The sequence below is a fragment of the Porites lutea genome, chromosome 5 (assembly GCF_958299795.1).
Source record: "Porites lutea chromosome 5, jaPorLute2.1, whole genome shotgun sequence".
Taxonomy (NCBI): Eukaryota; Metazoa; Cnidaria; class Anthozoa; order Scleractinia; family Poritidae; genus Porites; species Porites lutea.
The window spans coordinates 40,822,250-40,841,530 of NC_133205.1; the positions used below are offsets into that span (position 1 = coordinate 40,822,250).

The window sequence follows — 19,281 nt, forward strand, 5'->3', positions numbered from 1 at the left end:
CCATTTTAAATGTCCGAACAATGGCAGAATTTTCTACTCGGTAATCTCAAGACAGACCCCGAGTGTTGATCCGGCCGGAGTTCGAGCCCGTAACCTCCTGCGCTTTTCCCGCGGGTTCGATCCAATAGTATGTGTATGAAGCAAAGGGTTTGTTTCAATTGGTTGTTGACTGATTGAAGGATTGTTTCAGTTGCGGACAAAGCGCTCAACAAAACAGGGCGAAAAGTCAAAGAGGTTGATCTTCTAGAATGGACCAAACCTCGAAGTCTTAAAACAACAGAGAAATGAGGGTACTGCCTTTACCCTGCAAACGGCTAAACCTTCTCGTAGATCAAATGACCACGTAAAAATTGCGGTCCTACCTCCAGTTGGACACGTGAAATTTATGTCCTCAATTAGCAATTTCCTGCTAACTACTGTCAGACAACGTAACAAGAATATGGGGATCAGTGAAGAACACGAACCGATTTGCATGTATGTTAACATTATCTGCGATTTATGCTAAAGCCTGGTTTCCATATAATCGCTACGATCGCTGAGAAAAAAAGGTTCAGCGATCGCAGCCATCATAGCAGTCATATGGAAACCACTTTGAGCGATCGCTGAGATAGAACGTTTTCTATTTCAGCGATAGTTGTCGGTGCGATCGCTATGATCGCTCCGCATGTGCTTCGTCTACAAAACTTCGCTTCGATCGATGAAAGCGTGAAACTTACAGGATTACTTATGTCTATAAGACCAACAATTTTTTATTATGAAGCCAAACCAAGAAACGTATAAGCGTCTACAAAACGACAAAAACAACTTTATGTATCCACGGAATTCTCTCCACTAAAAAGTGCTCTTCCAGGAAGCCGTGCGCTACGATAGTAAATAACTGAACAACTAAATACATTAATTATGAAAGGTCTAAACTATCTACGCTTCGTATACCCTAAACCGTAAAGTGCATATTGCGAAGTAGAATGGACCACAACACCGGTTGGCTGTAAATAGTCCAATTTAAAATATTATCAATATTTGATGTAGTTTGATCATAATTACGATGTTCTTTAACTGCACTTTATGTATTTTCTTATCCTAACATCGAGGTCTTATAGTGAGTCACGACAGTGTTTCCTGTGACCTTGAATCTTTTCTTTTGTTCAGATAAATGCAGCTTGTGAGTAGGGTCACTTGAGCGAATTCCTCGCGCGATGGCTGCTCTGCCGCCGAAACTTTCTTCGAAATCGCACAAGTGAGCCTGCACTCAGGCAGAAATCATTACAACCACACTTTCTCCTCGCAGAGGTAACTTGAGCTGTCCTCGGTCGAGTTTACAGTTTTGCCTTGGGATTTCTTGAAAGAGCAGCCTTTATAATTCCTGCCGGCTTGTCAGTGGGCATCAAAATCTACACACAAAGGGAACTTCAGTTTGTCAGATCCGAATTCAGATTCAAGGCGCGAATTTGGAGTAACCCTAGCCCGGCTAGGCTGGTTACCCCACCTTGAAACGTTTACATGGCAAAATTTGACCCTGACTAAGAGAAGTACCCGGTCTAGCAGACCTGGCTACCCGCCTCGGCGTGTCATCCCACCCGTTATGTAAACGTCACGTGATCAAATTAAAAGGGGGGATTATATAGACAAGCCGCTACTCCAACTAAGCGGGCATCCATTTCCATGTAAACAAGTCCTAAACCTTTTCCTTTTCTGTCGCTCCCATCGTGGTTTCGTGAGGTCCCTATCAGGGCCCTGAGGCGAATTCGGAGGCGCGAGCGTAAAGTTCGAGACATACGTTAGCAGGGAAAAGCGAAAATGCTCCCGCGTGTCTCGTGTTCGCGCCCAAAAACCCGCCTCAGCCCCTCAAATAACGCCTGTTGAGTCACTACACCCCACGTGGGTATTAGAAGTTGTTTTGTGTGCCAATGCACAGTACCCGAGGATGCCCCAGCTATCATGTCAATATTCCATGAAAATGAATGAAGTTTTAGGAGCTGGGCCTTACTGTCAAGTGATGCATTCCCCATGAAAATAGTTTTGTTTTCCCACACAAGATTCTCTAGCTATTAACCAACTGTTAAACTTGTTATATACCTCATCTTTGTTGGTCAATCCAAATGGTGCCATATTAACAGTAAAATAATGAATGTTAGGCATTGCCATCTCTATATAACTAATCTGCAACAAAACACAAAAGCAAAATAACAAAGTCAGAGTTCTGTGCCACGACACCCCATCAAGATCATAAATGTTATTGATGCTGTTACGTATCGCAGTCACACAATGATTATCGCTCAGTCAGCACTAGAGGCCATCTTAACCAAAGAGAATGTCCAGCAAACTGCATACATAATTATGTTTATAATGTTTATTTATTTATTTATTTATTTATTTATTTATTTATTTATTTATTTACCAGCTTTTCTGGACACAGGCCAGCCCAGAGGGAATGTGCACGAACGGGACTCAGGTCCCATGCAAGATGCCATCCCTACCCAATCCCACAACCCGTAAAGGTTGGCCACACCACCGGAGTCTACGTCCCCTACTCTTTTCGAATAGTGATGTGGGTTCTTTTACGTCCCACAAGAACAAAGCAGGGAAAGTGCTGTGAGACGGGACCTACGGTTTTTCGTCCTTATCCGAGAGGACTAGAAAGTCTAACCATTTGCAGATGTCATTACAAAGGCAGCACTTTCTCCTCAGTTATTTAAAGATCCTGAGTGTTGGTCCGGCTGGTGTTTGAACCCGCGAACTCCCGCTCGGCAGACCGGCGCTCTCCCAACTGAGCCAAACAGGCAGCAGTGTAAGCTCAGAATGTCACTGATTATGACATCAGGGCTATCATCAAATGACAGTGGAATTTCCCGGCCTATGCTAAAATACTGAGTTCTTTAGGCCAGTAGTCTATTCAGCCAGCATCTTCCCTAGTCAAGTAAAGCTGTTAAGGTGGCTGAACACAGTTTGATAGGTTGTGGGTCGTTACGATTCATTGGGATGTTATTTAAGACTTGTTCCAGGTATAAAGCTCACATTTGGCACGGACAAAATATATTTAAGCGACATCATTAGGCTGAACGTAAGATATCGATCATTGCCATGGCAACATGGACAATTAAAAAATGCCTAAAATCTTGAATTTAGCAGGGTTATGCAAAGTACAGTCTTAAGATTTCCTGGTGAATTAGCATTCAGCTTACTATTAGTCACCCTCATTTTTTTAAAAAAGTGACAGGAAAAAAACGTACTTTCTTAGAAACAGTTTTTGAAGTTTTTGACAAAATAGCTTTCATGAGAAATTTAAATATGCCACAAAACTAGTTTGTTCAACTTTTGTTTTAAGGCCTTCATTGACTGAAGTTTGATATGAACAGGATTTCTGCCAAATTTTGTCACATTTTAACAAGCAGATTTTAAGATGTTGTCATTTGTTTACATTGCCCATGAAAGTCAACAAAACAAGTGCTCTCACATTGCTACCTGAGTACGGTACGTCCCCTGAATCCGATTGCATACCCTCTTGTACGTTGTGGCATGTTGTTGGGAATTGTTGCAAAAAGTTTGAAAACGGTCATACTTTTGAGTCAACAACCCCCAACATTCCTTTTGTTCCGTGATCACCGAGGCGTAGCACAACAATGTTGGATCCGTTTGTACAGCTCCTCCAACATTGCTGGGGCCATGCACGAGTATTACACATGGTCTCCTTGGAGTTTACAAAGTCTTATGGGTTGTATCCTTCCCAAAAAGCAATGCGGGTCCAAAATTGTTGGGAGTTGTTGCATCCGTTTGCACACCACTGCCAACACAGATGCAACAACTCCCAACATTGTTGGGCTGTTGGGAGTTGTTGAGGTCCATTAGACGTACTTGAACCTTATCAAAAAAATTAACGCAGGGAATTATAGCTCGTTTTTAAGCCCTCCCTTTAACTGCTTGCATGGACAAGCTAGTACAGCCAATCAAAAGTTGTAACCCACCTGAGGGATGCTGTTTAAAATCTTCTGCTCTGCCAAGTACAAAGTGTTCTGTTAACAGAAATATAAAAGAAACAGTAAGATTGCCTAGTTACAGTGTATAGTATAACCTTCATGCCTGCAGATAACCTCAAACATTCACAAGAACAAAAGTGTGTGAATTACATTGACTCTTTCCTGCTGAAGAGCAATCATTTGACTGATCACATGACTGTAATTCATTCAAAAACTTACCCACTAAAGGGCTAGGCCACATGATCTCCACTATGAGGTCTACTGATGAAACGGTGACCTTTCATAGTGGAACTACCGTACAAAGCTGATAAGACAGTTCCACCTATTTTTTAAATACAATGTTTGCAATATATCACCATCTCTTCTAGACAGAAAAAGCCAAACCCCTCCTTCCCCCCTATTCAAACTTTCTTTGGTCAAAAAAACAATTTGTATAATTCTCATGTCACCCGAAACAAGATTGGATAAGGGGAGGTGGGAAAACGGACACTCATTTGGTGACAGTTTCCATTAATTTTTTGCTAGGATGACAGGAAAGATAGGTATTTTAGCAATGTGTCTCAACACGTTTTGTCAGGGGTTATACATTTATGGTAGGTCTTGAAACACAATACGTAACAGATTTACTGTTGAAGGTAATGTGGCTGTGTGGTCAGCACATTGCACTTGCAATTCGGCGGTCCTGGGTTCAAGTCCTGCCCTGACCGCTAGCTGGATTTGTTCTCGGTTGTCCTGAGTTCCAGTCCTCTGCCACACATGTAAATAGTCAACTGGTTGCTTCCTGCCAGTTGGAGTTTTTAATCCTCCTGTTATGTTCTTTTTGGATTATTTGCTTCTAATACATGTAATTATTACTTGAGTGGAGTTCCTGTAAACTAGCTAGATAAGGTAAGCTAACTTTCCACCATACACAAACCTTTAACTTTTGTTAGTAAGTAAAAGATAACATGAACTACTGAGTGTGTGCAGTGTGCAATGAGGTAGCCTTGTTTGGTGTAAAACAGGACTGAGAACATAAACTTATCTTTAACCCCCTTTAACCTCTATATCAACAATCATATTCTCTACACTGTTGTCCATATATTTCTCATTGTACCACTGGGGAGAATTTGTTTAAAAGCAGACTAGTCTCTATTCAACAAACTAGGAAGACTCGCCTGAACTGAGGGAGAATAGACACCAGTATGAGGTGGACCAGCAAACTCTTCCAGGATGGTGCTCTTGACAAAATTCCTTTGGAATCAAAACAGAGGCCTATTTAGAGGTCCCCCAGGGTTGCCAAAAGTGGCTGGCTGCCGGTGAAAATCGCCACCTACTCGGTTAGTATCGACCAGCTTACTCCGCTTGACATTTCTTTACGGATGGCGTTTTTTAAATAAAATATCCCGGAACTGGCCACTTACTTTGACAATTAATCTGTCTACTTCAAAACTTTTTGTCTTCAAAAAGGTTTTTCAGGATTCAGGGTTTAAAAGGGAAGGAGAGTGAGAATGGAATTGGATAAGAAAGGGATACAGGATTTAGTTAATTATTTTACTCTGCAGGATTAAGGAAACATTGTTATAGAATGGATATTCAGGAAGAAAAGAGAAATCCATTTTTCTAGAAAACAATGTTAAAAAAAATCCTAAGATTTTGCAACCTAACAAAAGTTAGTTACCCACATTTTTCTCTAACCTATCAAGCGCCTGCTTTGAGTCAGTAGCACTTTTTTATCCCCCAGTCTACAAGTATTAATCTCTGAGCAACAGTTCTATTCAAAATATGATCAAAATCAGGATTAGCTGATAAAAGCCCTTCAGTAAGGGTTTGTTTTGACAAGTGACAATTATAGCCTTGAAACAGCAATGAAAGGCAGGTGAAGTGATGACAATGACATGAAGTGGGATGGAAACTGTAACAACAAAGAAGACAACTGCAAATACATTGATTTTAGTAGTTTACATGTGGTAACATGGTAAGATACCAACAGGGACACAAACCATTAAACCAAAAAATTTACATGTCAGACATATGTTACCGCACCAAGAAAGGGCCTAATAACATGTCAATGATGACAATTACCGTAAAATTCCAAAAAAAGCCCCTCCATGTATAAGCCCAGGCTCCAAATATAAGCCCCCCAAACCGGTAATGTAAAAAACCCTCCGTTAAATCGCCCCTCCAAATATAAGCCCCCTGGGGGCTTGAAATAATTGGAAAATTGCCCTCAAATACAAAGTAAAACAACGGTAAATTTACGTCTAACTATAAGGCTAGCCCAATCGATTTTGAGACGCAAATTTTCCTCCATAGATAAGCCCCTCCGAATATACACCCCTCCAAAAATAAGCCCCTTAAAAAGACCTTTGAAAAATATAAGCCCCAGGGCTTATTTTCGGAATTTTACAGTATACACATTGCCCAACAGGCATGGCCATCATTGACCCATAAAAGAAATTCAGATATATGAAGCACATTTACAACGAAAAATTTGGTCCAGACCAGTCAAAAAAAGTGGTACAGCACCGCTAATTTTAAAGAAATAATGGAGTTTCCACAAGGCTACAGGGACTCACATGTATGGTCCTGTGGAAAATCCAACTTTCAAATAATTTTTTTTTTTAAAGTTACCACTACCTTACCACTTATTATTGTTTGACTGGTGTGGACCAAATTTTTCTGTAGTGTAAACATATATTTTTAACACTCAATATTACTTACCAGCAGTTATCAAAATTAACACCTTTCATGGCATCAAACTGGTAGCGGCAGTATACTTTGGTACAAAATGTGCGGTCAGTTGATTCTGGCAAAATAGTGTATTTGTCTTTACAAAATCCTGCAGGATTGAAACAAGGTTATTGTAATTTATCATGAAAGATTAATAGCTGCTGAAAAACAGTGCATATTTTATTTCTTTTACATAACAAAGCGATTACCAGTGAATCCTGATTGAGTTGTCTTGAGAATCCTCATTTCTTTGAGACCACCAGACAGCTTTGGTTTTTCTATGCAAAAAGGTCAGAAGTTTTCATTTTATTTTCAAAGTAATCACCAGTTAATATAATTGAATTTGTGACATTGCTGGCTTCATTCAAAAGGCATCATTCAAAGTAACAGTCTAACCTCCACAAACGGCCACCTCTAGATCTCTACAATGTCTTCTTTTTGTGGTCCCAGCGGAGAGTTTATACATTGACTTTTGTTTAAACCTCTCTACAACAGCAATGGCGCATCCAGACCTTGTGATAAGGGGGGGGGGAGGGGGGGGGAGGTCTCCCAAAAAATTTTTTACGGTCCCGTTTGGTCTAGAAATAAGGAAGGGGGGGCCCTCCCCTGGATCCGCCACTGAACAGCCACTTTGTTCTGTCCCCAAGGTGGCCATTGTGAAGAGGTTCAACTGTAGTAAACAATTCTCAACCGACAAAAGGTTTTTCCTTTATCTAATCCAAAATAGGAAAATGAACATCAGCACTGCTCTCAAATTAGAGCATAAACTAACTATCAATAACATTTTTATGTCTTGCAATATATGAAGAAATTAAACTCAAGAATTTAATTAATTAACCCATTCGCCCCTGAACCGCCCGTAACTGCCCGTGCAGATCCACGTCCTTTCTACCCTTTGTGACGTCATCAGTTTTAAGGGTCAAAGACAACTTTGTCCGCTGACTTGTGCAGTATGAAGAGATCTTTCAAACCATACCCAAATGAGCACAATTCAGTCAAGCACACCGGAGAAAGAAGCAAAAAACCATGTGACATTGACCTGAAAATCTCCATGAAAATCTTGTTCCGTTACTCACCTACCTTTCCTTTCACCTAATCCTACGATCCTAAAAGCTTTCCTAAAAACTCTTCCCACCAAAACGAAGCATACTAAATGCCCAGCAAGAGAAAAAAAAATGAGGCAAGAAAAGTGAAAAGTAAAAGTCAAGACTGCTGTGTCACTTTTAAACCCAAAATCTCGAAATTTTGCTTTCTGCGCATGCCCGAACTTTGCAAGCTGATATTTTGCATCTGGATCAGAAGGCCGCGAAGTGTACGACCTGTAAACCGGTTTGTGGTAAGTTTTAGCCACTCGACTAGCTTCAAAACGTGTTTTTCGGCAAAATCTCCAGGAGCGAATGGGTTAAGGTCTGAAATAAGATTTTCAGAATAAAATAACACAAACCTCCTCTAGCATGAGTGACAGAGCAGAATCTTATCACTTCTGGGCTGTAAACAAATGCATGAGCGTGCTCAACACCTCCCTGTTTCAAAAGAAGATGGAACACTATAAGATGAGCTGAACTTTTCTAATTTCACAACTGATAATTAGACTCAGATAGCAAAATCTGTGCCAAAAAACTAATGACCAGAGCATATACAAGCCAACATTTTTTCTCACATTAATACCACTTCCTTTGTAACACCTACAACCGGAAAACAAGTCTCTAAAAACATCTTTTCCAAAATATCTGTGCAGTTATTGTTCACATGTAACATGTTTATTGCATTAGCAGCCAAAAAATATATGTTTATGAACTGAGATTTTTTTGTTTAGCTCAACATGAGGGTCTTTTTGGTTTGAACCCCTGCCCACTTCCCACAGCCCCTAAAAAACCCAGTTTAGCTTGACCCCCTCCCAATGATATCAGAATTTCCACTGACTGCGTGCATGGGGTAGGTGGATATTTTCTGGAACCACACAATCCTTAATCTATCACCCAGGGGAGGAGGGTAGACAGATCTACAAACTGTAGAGTATGGGGCAAGGAGCCAGGAGACTCATGCAAGAAAATAGAAGCTGGAGTGTGTGAAGTAACACTATCATTTCTCCTTTTCAAGTGAAGTTTTCCATATAAGCATTAACTGACAGAAAAAGCTTATGTGAAGGAGGGGGTAGATACACTACCCCCTCCTTCACATAAGTTTTTTTGTCCAATGTTTGATGAAACAACAGAATTAACAGCTAGCATGGTACCTGTTGAAGACGTCTCCAAGGTGTTTCCTCAATTTCAACAGATACCTGATTAACCTGTATTGCAAGAAAGATACATCACTACTTAAAGATTCTGTGAGAAAAAGAAGACAGTACCTGTTATCTAAACAGCAAATTCTTGCACTATTGAACGAAGCACCCAAAATACAATGTGTTAAATACAAAAGATAACCACATAAAAAATAACAATACCTGCTTGTGTGCTGATAGGAAATGAGTGCAGATGTAGAGGGCAAAATCCTCAATAGTATTGAGCTGTAAAACCCAAAAATATAATTGTATGGTTATACATGTTGTACAAGTTGTAGTTGTTTAACATATTCTGGGTCTAAAATAGTGTCCTACATTAGTACTTGTTTTATGCTTAAAATACATTGACACTGAACTTAAGTCATTTTCCATAGAATTCAGTGCAATTGAGTAAGGTAACCATACTCAAGTGCAATGAATTCTGGGGAAAATGACTTGTTCAGCATCAATGATATGTATTTAGTACAAGTAAAGTACTAATGAAGGAGACTATTTTTGCATCTTCTACTGGAGTTGGGACCACAATTTTACATGGCCATTTGAGACACATAAAGGCTTAGTCTTTTGCAGGGCAAAGGCAGTACCTTCATTTTTCTCAGTTATTTTAAGACCCTAAGTATTGATCCAGCCCCAGGGATATTCAGGCGATTGAATTCACAATGTCCTGCATTGAAGTCAAGCACTCCACTGACTGAGCTACATCTAGACCTGCTGCAGTACATGAACATTAATGCTAAGGTAGATTCTGAACTGCCCAGTCACCTCAACAGCCCACAGGGTTTGCAATAAGAGCTGGCGATAAGCAAAATTCACTGGCTATTTCACGAGAACTCACTGCCCACTTTTCTTTGGAAGTTACACCCCAAAAACCTAACATATATGATGTCTTTGTTCTGTTCAAACACTATAATTTTGCTCCAGAATACTGGAAATGCACTCTAACAGGCCCAGATTTCAAAATTTTTCCAGGAAGCATGCCCCCGGACCCCCATAGTAACTCCCACTTTTGGCGCAAGTTTTTCCTTCTTCGCCTACTCCAAAGCTTTTGCCACCTACTTAACACCTTATTGAAAACCCTGAGCCTAAGAGTGGTTTTTAGTTCACCAGAACAATCCAAAGGTCAGAGGCACTTCTATACAATTGTTTCAATCGCCTGAACATATTTCGGGATGACTTGGATAACCACAATGATCCAGGGCCCAGTTGTTCAAATGTTGGATACTACTATCTACCGCATAGATCAGTAACCAACAGATAAGTTTTAGGGAAACCAATTACGCTATCCTGGATTGTGATTTATCCAGAGGATATAGCCTCCTTTGGAACATTAACTGGGGGCCAGATGATTTTGTTGAACTTGCACAATATGGTATATTTTAAATACAGGAGGTATTTCATTTTTTTGGAAAAACATTAATTTTTATCTTTGATCATGTACTAGTCTGGGCAGGGGAGGATACAATTCAACTATTGAAGGGAAAAGGTTCATTTCAAAAACCAAATGTCTATCATGCAATTCTCTTGTCCCATAACCATCCTGAGGTCACTTGACCACTATGCAACCTTGCATTCACTTTCAACCAAAAATGAAAGCCAAATGATTTGGCTGAAATACAAATGTACCTCAAAGCAAATATTTTCTTTGTTCCAGTCTATAATTTCTTCTCATTAAATTCAAGTATTCCTCGATATTAATACAAGGTAATACATTTATGCACCTATCAATGGTTTGCTGGGGAGGGCGCCTGGGTAACCCACTGGAATTTGGCTTAGTGAAACACAAGTGGGTGGGAAATTTGACGTCCTGAACGTCCCCAGGGTGGGAAACTTGACTCAACTGCCATCTTGGAAAGTGGAGAGGACCTGGGTAGTTCACCCTGGGGGCAGGAATTTGACTCATATTAGAGACTCAAGGGTAGGGAAACTAACATTATAAAGCCTGAAAATATCATATTTTCCCGTGGACTGCTCCACACCCCCCCATCCTGGTGCAAACCATTGACAGGTCACGAGTTCCCAATAGCCCTCAAAACAAATAATTACTCATGTAATATTTTATCAGATGTGTCTCTCTAACAATCTACAGAAATTTTGTATTTCTGCTCCATACCGTGGAAAAATTTCATGTTCACTTGAACATTCTTCAGAAATTCCATCTTTCCATAGAACTTTAACTCCTCCGAAAGGGGACATTGGGGGGTACCCAATACCACAATACCGTAAGAAAAATTGGCAAATACCAAAAAACCGTGTTGAAAATCGACGAAATACCGATACCATATTTATGATCGGTAACGCTTACTCAAAGTTTTATCCATCTCACGTGTTTGTTTATCTCAAGCATCTATGCACCAGCAATCAACCTCAGCCACTGCGAGGAAACGTAAGATTACCTCGAACTGATCAGAAGATTGAAAAGGATGCCCTACTAATTTCATTCATCATAGATTAACTGTCAGAAATTGTGTAATCATTTACTATTAGTCTAAAGTCTTAAAAAATAGTGACGTGCATTAGACGGGAGAACGCAATGAACAGTACCACAATTCTGTGTTTTCCCTCACGTGGCCAGCATCTATGCAAATTTATTGGAACAAAAGAAAGCATTTACATAAGAAAAGAGTTCAACTCCCACAGGACTGGTTTGGGACACAAACATGGCCACCTTTTCATTGTTTTGGGACACAAATATGGCCGCCGTGACGTCATGTGATCTTCTTTTACCGAATACCGTGAGCCAAAAGGATTGAAAACCGCATACCGCAGGACTAAATGAAAGCAATACCGCACTTTAAAATCAAAATTACCGAAATACCGCTTGAAAAAAGGCACAATACCGCAATACCGTAAGCCCCCATGTCCCCCTCCCCCGAAAAAATCATCCGGCCCAAAGAAAATGTCTAGTATATTTGGTCAGTATAAAACACGGACTGCGGACTGCGGACTACGGACTGCGGACTGGGTATAAAATACGGACTAGGTATAAAACGCGGACTAGAAAATACGGACTGGGTATAAAACACGGACAAGGTATAAAACGCGGACTGCGGACTGCGGACTGGGTATAAAATACGGACTACTGACTACTTTGGTAAAAACCGTGCAAATTGATTCTAGGTAAGGAAAAATAAGATCAAAAGATCGCTAAATAGCAAGACACGTGAGTTAAAGTTGTAAATACTCCTATAAATTCTTGGTGGAGGTGTCCCGCCCGGTTCTCTGAATCATGAGCCGGATCAAAATGCTATTTTCTTCACCCATTTTTAGACCTTGTCTTGGTCTCTAACAATCATGAAAGGCGTCAGGATCAGGGGTGGTACTCCCTTCTATAATGGAAGGATAGGAGGTTTAGGCCTCTTTGGTCTGAATACACTTTGCCCAATTTTGGTGTGGAATCGGGTATGGTTTTCGAGGGAACTACGGGAGCGTACATGAATGGACGTATTTATCGTTTCAATTCCAAATGAATAAGAACGAAATAGAAATGTGCGAATTCCAAATGCATTTGGAGAATTTTTTTGTTTCCGCTCTAACTTGGTAATGACGACAAAATTTCTGCCTAATTAGACCTAACCTGCTCAAGGCTCTGAGATAGTTGGGTCCGCTGAATCGAGAAAGCGAAAACACGAAAATGAAACGGGAGAAAACTGGGGAGTCTCCCTAACTATCTGAGAACCTGGAACAGGCTAAATTAGGCCAGGTCCGAAAATGGGTATGGATTTTAGAGATCTAGTCTGAAAACGGGTGTGGAAAATGACAATTTTTTGGTCTGCAATAAGGTCAGGATTCGGAGAACCGGGCAATACACCCCCACCAAGAATTCCCAGTAGTACCCCCTTCCGGGGATCAGGAGCAGGGTGTAAATCATGTCATCATAATCATCGCTTAGAATATAACGTTGGATGACTCATTTCGGTTATTATTCACGTATGTGAGTAATCCCTCGCACCTAAATACTGCTTTTGTGCATCGCATTGACCTTCTCGTCTGAGTTCTTCATTCAGTCCCTCATATTCCCAAGGCTTTATTTGAAACGGAATTGTGGCATCCGATAAGAATTTTACTGATCTGACTAACACCAATACTATTTTTTTTTAATTCGGTGCTTCTTATTGGTGTAAAACTGCAAATTGAAATCTCTTCAAACTCCTTCTTTTTATAAAATTCAGAGTTTAATTTCAGTCGCCTTGAGTACCGGCATAACCTTCCTTCTCCGTGGGAAGAACAGACTACGTGAACAGCCAAGGGAATGTTAAAGCTGGGACTACTGTTTTTGCTAGTTCGCTTTCTATTTCTCTCAGTTTTACCTTCTAAAGCTGTTTTTATATACATAGTCCGTAGTCCGCGTTTTATACCTAGTCCGTGTTTTATACTCAGTCCGGAGTCCTCATTTTATACCTAGTCCATATTTTATACCCAGTCCGCAGTCCGTGGACCGCAGTCCGCAGTCCGTGTTTTATACTGACCGCTAGTATATTGCGTAAGTCATTATTTTCAAAATCAAGTGAATTCGTTCTAGTTACGCTTAGCGCGCGAAAAACGTAAAAGGGTTGCACAGTAAAATAAATGAATTTACTTGCCTGATGCTGTTTTGCTAAAGCATACACGGTGTTTTTTTGAGTATCGGTAGGTACTATGCTGGCATTGTCGCCGCGGAAATAGTCATCGTAGTTGTTCAACTTCAGCTCGGTAGACACTTCGATTTGCTTGATTCCGTGATATTTTCCACTCCGTCTAATCTTGAGGAGACGAACTCCGGTCTTTCCATAGCCAGTGAAACTGGGATCAATTTGGAACGAGGTCATATCTAACCACGAGGAACACTACAGTTTCCGCAAGGTCTCCGGAAGGTTACATGTAAATTTGGTGTCTAGCCACAGGCAGACCACCCTCTATTAGTGGGGGGCGTTGTTGATTGAAATCTGAGCAACGATCTTTTGTTATTTAGAGAAGAAATACATATGAACAATACAGTGGCTATAATTTGTTCCAAAATGCAGAATTTAAAGCAAATTTTTCGATAAAAGTTTGAAGAAAATGTTTACTGAGTCATGTGTCATGTTTTTTTCGCCGTCCAGTCCTGTTTTAAGTGCTGTTTTGCGAGATGAATATTTGACCTCGGCGGTTGAAGTCAAATATTCATCTCGCAAAATAGCGCTTAAAACAGCACGGGACGGCGAAAAAAACATGACACATGACTCAGTTAACATTTTCTTCAAACTGTTATTGAAAAGTTTGCTTTAAATTCTGCATTTTGGAACAAATTATAGCCAACGTATGGTTCATATGTATTTCTTCTATAAATAACAAAAGATCGCTGCTCAGATTTCACTCAACAACGGCCCCCACTAATAGAGGGTGGTCTCCTTGTGGTCTAACAACTCCATCCTCGGAGACCCAGGGGCAGATAAAGGGGGCGAGGGAAAGTCTAAACGGGCGGAAAAATATATATGGAACGAAGAAAAGTAAAGAACGGCGAGAAGAGCTCTTCTCGCCGTTCTTTACTTTTCGTCGTTCCATATATATTTTTCCGCCCGTTTAGACTTTCCCTCGCCCCCTTTATCTGCCCCTGGGTCTCCGAGGATGTAACAACTCAAGCGCAGAGTATTCGAGTTAGCCTCGACATGGAGTTGAGGCCTTTAAGGCGCGCATTCTGAAAAATGGCGGCAAGCGAAGCCATCTTAAGTTCGTGGAAAACTCCGTTTTCTACCCCGATTAGAAAGGACGAAAACGCTTGTCGAGATTTATTTCAAAATTCCGAAAAGCTTCTGGCTTCTGCAGTCTCGATTTGCCGGCTTAAAGGTAGCGTAGAGTGTCAAACCGGTGGTTTAATTACGGTATGCGAGGAGCTTCAAAGCCTCATTCGCTTGGCTTTCACAGGTGAGCTTGTTACTGTTGTTACGCATACTGTTGTGTTTGATGCTCTTCCAGCCGACCTAAAACGCTTTGATTTTTATACCTGAAAATAGAAATGAAAGTTTTCGGCTAAAATACTTGTACAAGTCGAGCCGCTGTCAACAGTAAAACTCCAAATGGCTGACATGCATAAGGTTCGAGCACGAAGCTTAACTTGATAAAGCTGAGAAACTTAAGCTTAGGTTTGTTTCATCAGAATACTCTACTTAGCTGTTTTTCAGAGACCCAGTTGAAGGTGATAAAAATAACTTTACTTTAGGGCATTGTTTGTAAAACACATTTAATACATAACTTACATGTAACTTTTTATGGTAGAAATTAGACGACTGGAAAAAGATTTTAGTGCTCAAAAAATTCTCCTAGAGGACGAAGTAAATTGCCTAAAAGAACGTATCAAGTATCTTGAGGAGGCGAGGGGTACCAAAAATTACACAGAAAAGAAAGAACAAAAAACAGTGTCTGGTGATGAGAAAAATGACTGGTAAGTAAAGTGTAACTATATATATTTACCTGATTTGATAATCATTTTATGGAACTTCTTTGGGTAAAATTCCGCGGGGGGCGGAGGAGGCGGGGGACTCCCATATAAAAGTGATGGGATGCTCTTTCTTAGGGGTAGAAATTGCAGTTTTTGGTCTCACTTAGGGTGTTCATGATGAAAACCCATTATTTTTGCCCATAAAGATATCGTGTAGGATTATGCATAGAGAATTGTGAAATGCCTAGTTAAATAAATAAGTAAATGCTGTCATACTGTCTTGAAGCATGGTTTTCTTAAGGGGTCATATAAAGCCTGATCCATGCCCAGATTGTTGTCCTTTAGGGTTCAATAAATTCTAATTTTCTGAGGAGCATCCCCTGTGCTTTTGTTTAAGATTCCTCTCCCCCACATGCCCTGGGTAAAATCCTATGCTGAAAATTAACTCCCCTCCTCACAAAAAGTTTTGGGAACGCAGCATGCAAAGAAAGTAGTGCCCGACAGCCCGGGGCTAGTTGATTTTGTTATCAGGCTAGTGAGTTCTGTTCTTAACTTGCCCAATGGGCAAGTGAAGTTTTTTTACAGAAGAACTGTGAAATCAATTCTTCTCACTAAAACATTTTTGGGGCTAGTTGAAATAACGTTTTGGTTAGTAAATGCTACCTTCAGCTTGCTCGAATGGCAAGTTGTTAAAATGACTTTCTCTGCACCCTGGGAGCAGTTGCATTGTCAAAAAAAAAAAGACATAGTGGAAAATCTACTCCATGGATAACAAAATAGTTATCATTTGTACGCTAATGTTAGGTGGGTTGAGAAAAGATCCATATATTGTAGGAGAGTTGTCTAATGTCATTACCAGTTTCTACAGCCTGTACGTGAACTCCTTATTCAGTTAAAGTGTTTTCCTTCCTTATATTTATTGTACTGTTTCTTTTATGGTGTATAGGATGGGTGGTGTAAAATATGCCAAGAGATGTTCTTTTTAAAATAAAATTTAAAAATTGTTCCTGAAAATGTTGTGCAGTGCCTACTGAATATTTGCTTTTATAATTAGTTGAAAGGTTGGCTTTGGAAGGTTTCATTATCATACATTGTTTGTTTCTGTATTAAACAGTAATACAACATAACATAATGATGTATTATATCTGTTGTTATCCTGCAGTCAGGAATCAAAAGAGGCTGTGGAAAGTACTTTGTATACAGATACCAACTATTCACCATCTGCTGAGGATGACAACTTAGAAGAAAGTGATCCCTACATTTTTGAGGTTGGCAATACAGAGGTCAGTGAAGTCCCTGTTCAAGATACTCTGTGTCTCAAAGACAAGAAGGTGTCAAATTCCTTACCGGTAAACAAAAAATTGAATTCCAACAAAAGATTGAAAAAGCTGTCTTCTAAAAAATCTGGTAGTCTGTCTACCGTGATAAATGGAAGCGATGGAGGTGACCAGCAAATTGTCTCAGCAACCTCAAGTGTCCAAGAAATTGTTGCCAAAAATCAATGTAGAAGATCTGAAAGCACTGAAGAATCATCTTACACTAAAAGTGATGATCAAAACAATAGAAATCGGAAGAAAAGATCAAGCAATGAGCAAGCAGCAGAGCCAGAAGAGTCCAGTTCCAAATGTAAACCCAAAGGTGCAAAAAGAGCCTCTTCCAGAAGTAAAGAAATGGAAGAAAGCAAAGAAGTGTCAATGGATGTCGAGGTAGCACAAGTTGAGACTACTAAGGAATCTGAGACGGTGTGTACAGAAGAAGTCCACAAGAACAACAAAGATAAAGCTAAAGTGAGGAAGAAAAAATCCTCAAAAGATCACGTACATGCAGATGATGAAAATGAGCAGGATGACCTTAAAGAGTCCAAGAAGACCAAGAAAAAGAGATCTTCTGCAGCTGAGCAAGAATCTGATGATGCGTTCCAGGCTGAAAGCAATGGTAATAAATGCAATGTAAATACTGAGCCAAAAAACGAATCCCCTGTCCTCAAAAAACCTAAAGAAAGTTTAAGCAAGAAACTTTCTTCTGGCAAAAAGACAAAGGCAGTTTTTGAGGAGAGTGTGATCAAAGTAAGTGAGAAGATTGAAGATGAGAAAACTGAAACAGAATGTGCTTCTGCCAGTGACACTAATGGTACGAACAGTAATTCCGTAAACAAACAGTTACCAGATGAACCACTTGGAGATATGACCTTCCTCATCAATGTCAATTCTCAGATCTCTCTCTTTGTATCCAATGGCTCACTAGAAGAATGCGAGCTACAGCCCATGACTGCCCGGGAAAGAAATGATGTCTACAAGATGGCTCAACTGTACAAGCTTCGCGCACGTATTGGCACAAAGTCTGAGAATAACCTAACAACAGTGCGCCTGTCCAAACAAGCCGATACAAGGATGCCAAAGCCTGGTAAAGTTGATTGCTTACTAAGTGAGCTGAGCATGGCTTCACTCAAAAAGGGAGTTAAAGATAGCCCTAAGAACCAAGGCAAGCGAAAATATGCCGCAGTTGCAGATGGAAGTGAGTGTTCTTTGCCTACAGCATGTACAGATGATGATCGTGACCAAGAAGGTCCTCCAAGGAAGAAAATTACGAAACTTTCAAGGGCCAAGAAGGTTAAGTCTTGAAATCCGCTGTTTTGAACACATTTGTAGACCATTTGCATTTGTTACAGTGATCTTTAGCCTACAGCTGTAGTTATACTAATCCGCTCAACCTCAACACTATTATTGCCCATGGAAAGCACTTTGAATATTACACATAATTATTGACCTTCTCCTAACACCAATGCATCATTCTTATGCATCAACCTATTATACTCTTAGAATGAATCATGTCTTCATATAAAACTGTTATAGTCTTTTAAAACATTTTAAAGGTGCTTTGTATATGTAAGTCTTATTTTCAACAGTTTCAGTGAGACAATTATTTTCAATTACATTTTTAATGATGTAATTTGAATAGGATTAATCTATCCATTGAAGCGATTTTGCACATTCGGAACTGACTCTAAGTCAGTGCTTAAAGCAACAGGCTATGTAAACAAACTGACCTAGATGTACCCGTACATGTGAACGTAATAGGTAATTTCTTTATTTCAAAATGATGATTGCCTACAATAGAGAATGTTGTAGTTGGCATTATGATCGAGGTTACTCAAATAAAAAAAATCTTGCCAGCCAAACTTCAATATAGACCATCCATTGATTGAAATTTGTCATAAATGGGAAGCATTATATTTTTGCAAGGGGTGGGGTTGGAAAAAGAGGAGAGCATTTGAGTCTGAAATTTCAACTTCAGGTTCATACACTCCTTTAAAATTTTTAGCCAGCTTTACAACCCTTCTCCACATCAGAATTTCCAATGATCGTCTTTATGAAGTACAGCATACATACTGTATGTTGGAAATGTTTTTGGAAAAATGAAGTCATTATCTTATGCCTTTTCAAAGGCACTGCACGTATATGCACTAGGAGTCTTTTCCAGTCAACTTTAACAATAATTGTTAAAGTTGACGATTAATTATTATAACATTGTTTTGGGATCAATGAATTTTAATAAACATTTGATCAAATGCCTTTGTCACCTGTGATCTTTTCCATAAAAAAACGTAAGTTATAGACTACAACAACCATGAGAAAAATCATTTGAATACAACAGCAACCATTAATAAAATTATTAAGGTATGTTTTTCCTGTGGTACACCAGCATCTCAACTCAAAGAAAGTGAAGTGAAACTTTGATATTTTAACCTGCAGAATGCCACTTTACAACCTTTACAACTCCTTGAGGAGGGAAGCCACATACACTCAATTTTTTTTTTTTATTGCACCTTTGCTTTAAAAAATGCACTTTTTCTAGTGTCAATGTACTTAGCACAAAGGTTCTAATTAAGGACGCTATTTTACTGACTCCTACTGGAG

At 39.8% G+C, this 19,281-nt stretch overlaps 2 protein-coding genes across 2 annotated transcripts; one reads left to right on the forward strand and one right to left on the reverse strand.

Moving 5' to 3' along the window:
* Window positions 1–804: 804 nt before the first annotated feature.
* On the reverse strand, window positions 805–13,810 carry LOC140938531 (uricase-like). The gene is made up of 10 exons (XM_073388014.1): window positions 13,551–13,810; window positions 9,133–9,195; window positions 8,923–8,976; window positions 8,131–8,209; window positions 6,896–6,964; window positions 6,678–6,795; window positions 5,132–5,207; window positions 3,963–4,010; window positions 2,077–2,160; window positions 805–1,391 (listed from the first exon to the last, which is right to left on the reverse strand). The coding sequence occupies exons 1-10, from the start codon at window positions 13,773–13,775 to the stop codon at window positions 1,317–1,319; spliced, it is 891 nt and encodes a 296-aa protein (XP_073244115.1). The 5' UTR covers window positions 13,776–13,810; the 3' UTR covers window positions 805–1,316.
* Window positions 13,811–14,620: 810 nt separating this feature from the next.
* LOC140937137 (uncharacterized) lies at window positions 14,621–18,804 on the forward strand. The gene is made up of 3 exons (XM_073386669.1): window positions 14,621–14,850; window positions 15,202–15,367; window positions 16,527–18,804. Exons 1-3 carry the CDS (start codon window positions 14,631–14,633, stop codon window positions 17,983–17,985), a joined length of 1,845 nt encoding a protein of 614 aa, XP_073242770.1. The 5' UTR covers window positions 14,621–14,630; the 3' UTR covers window positions 17,986–18,804.
* Window positions 18,805–19,281: the final 477 nt, after the last annotated feature.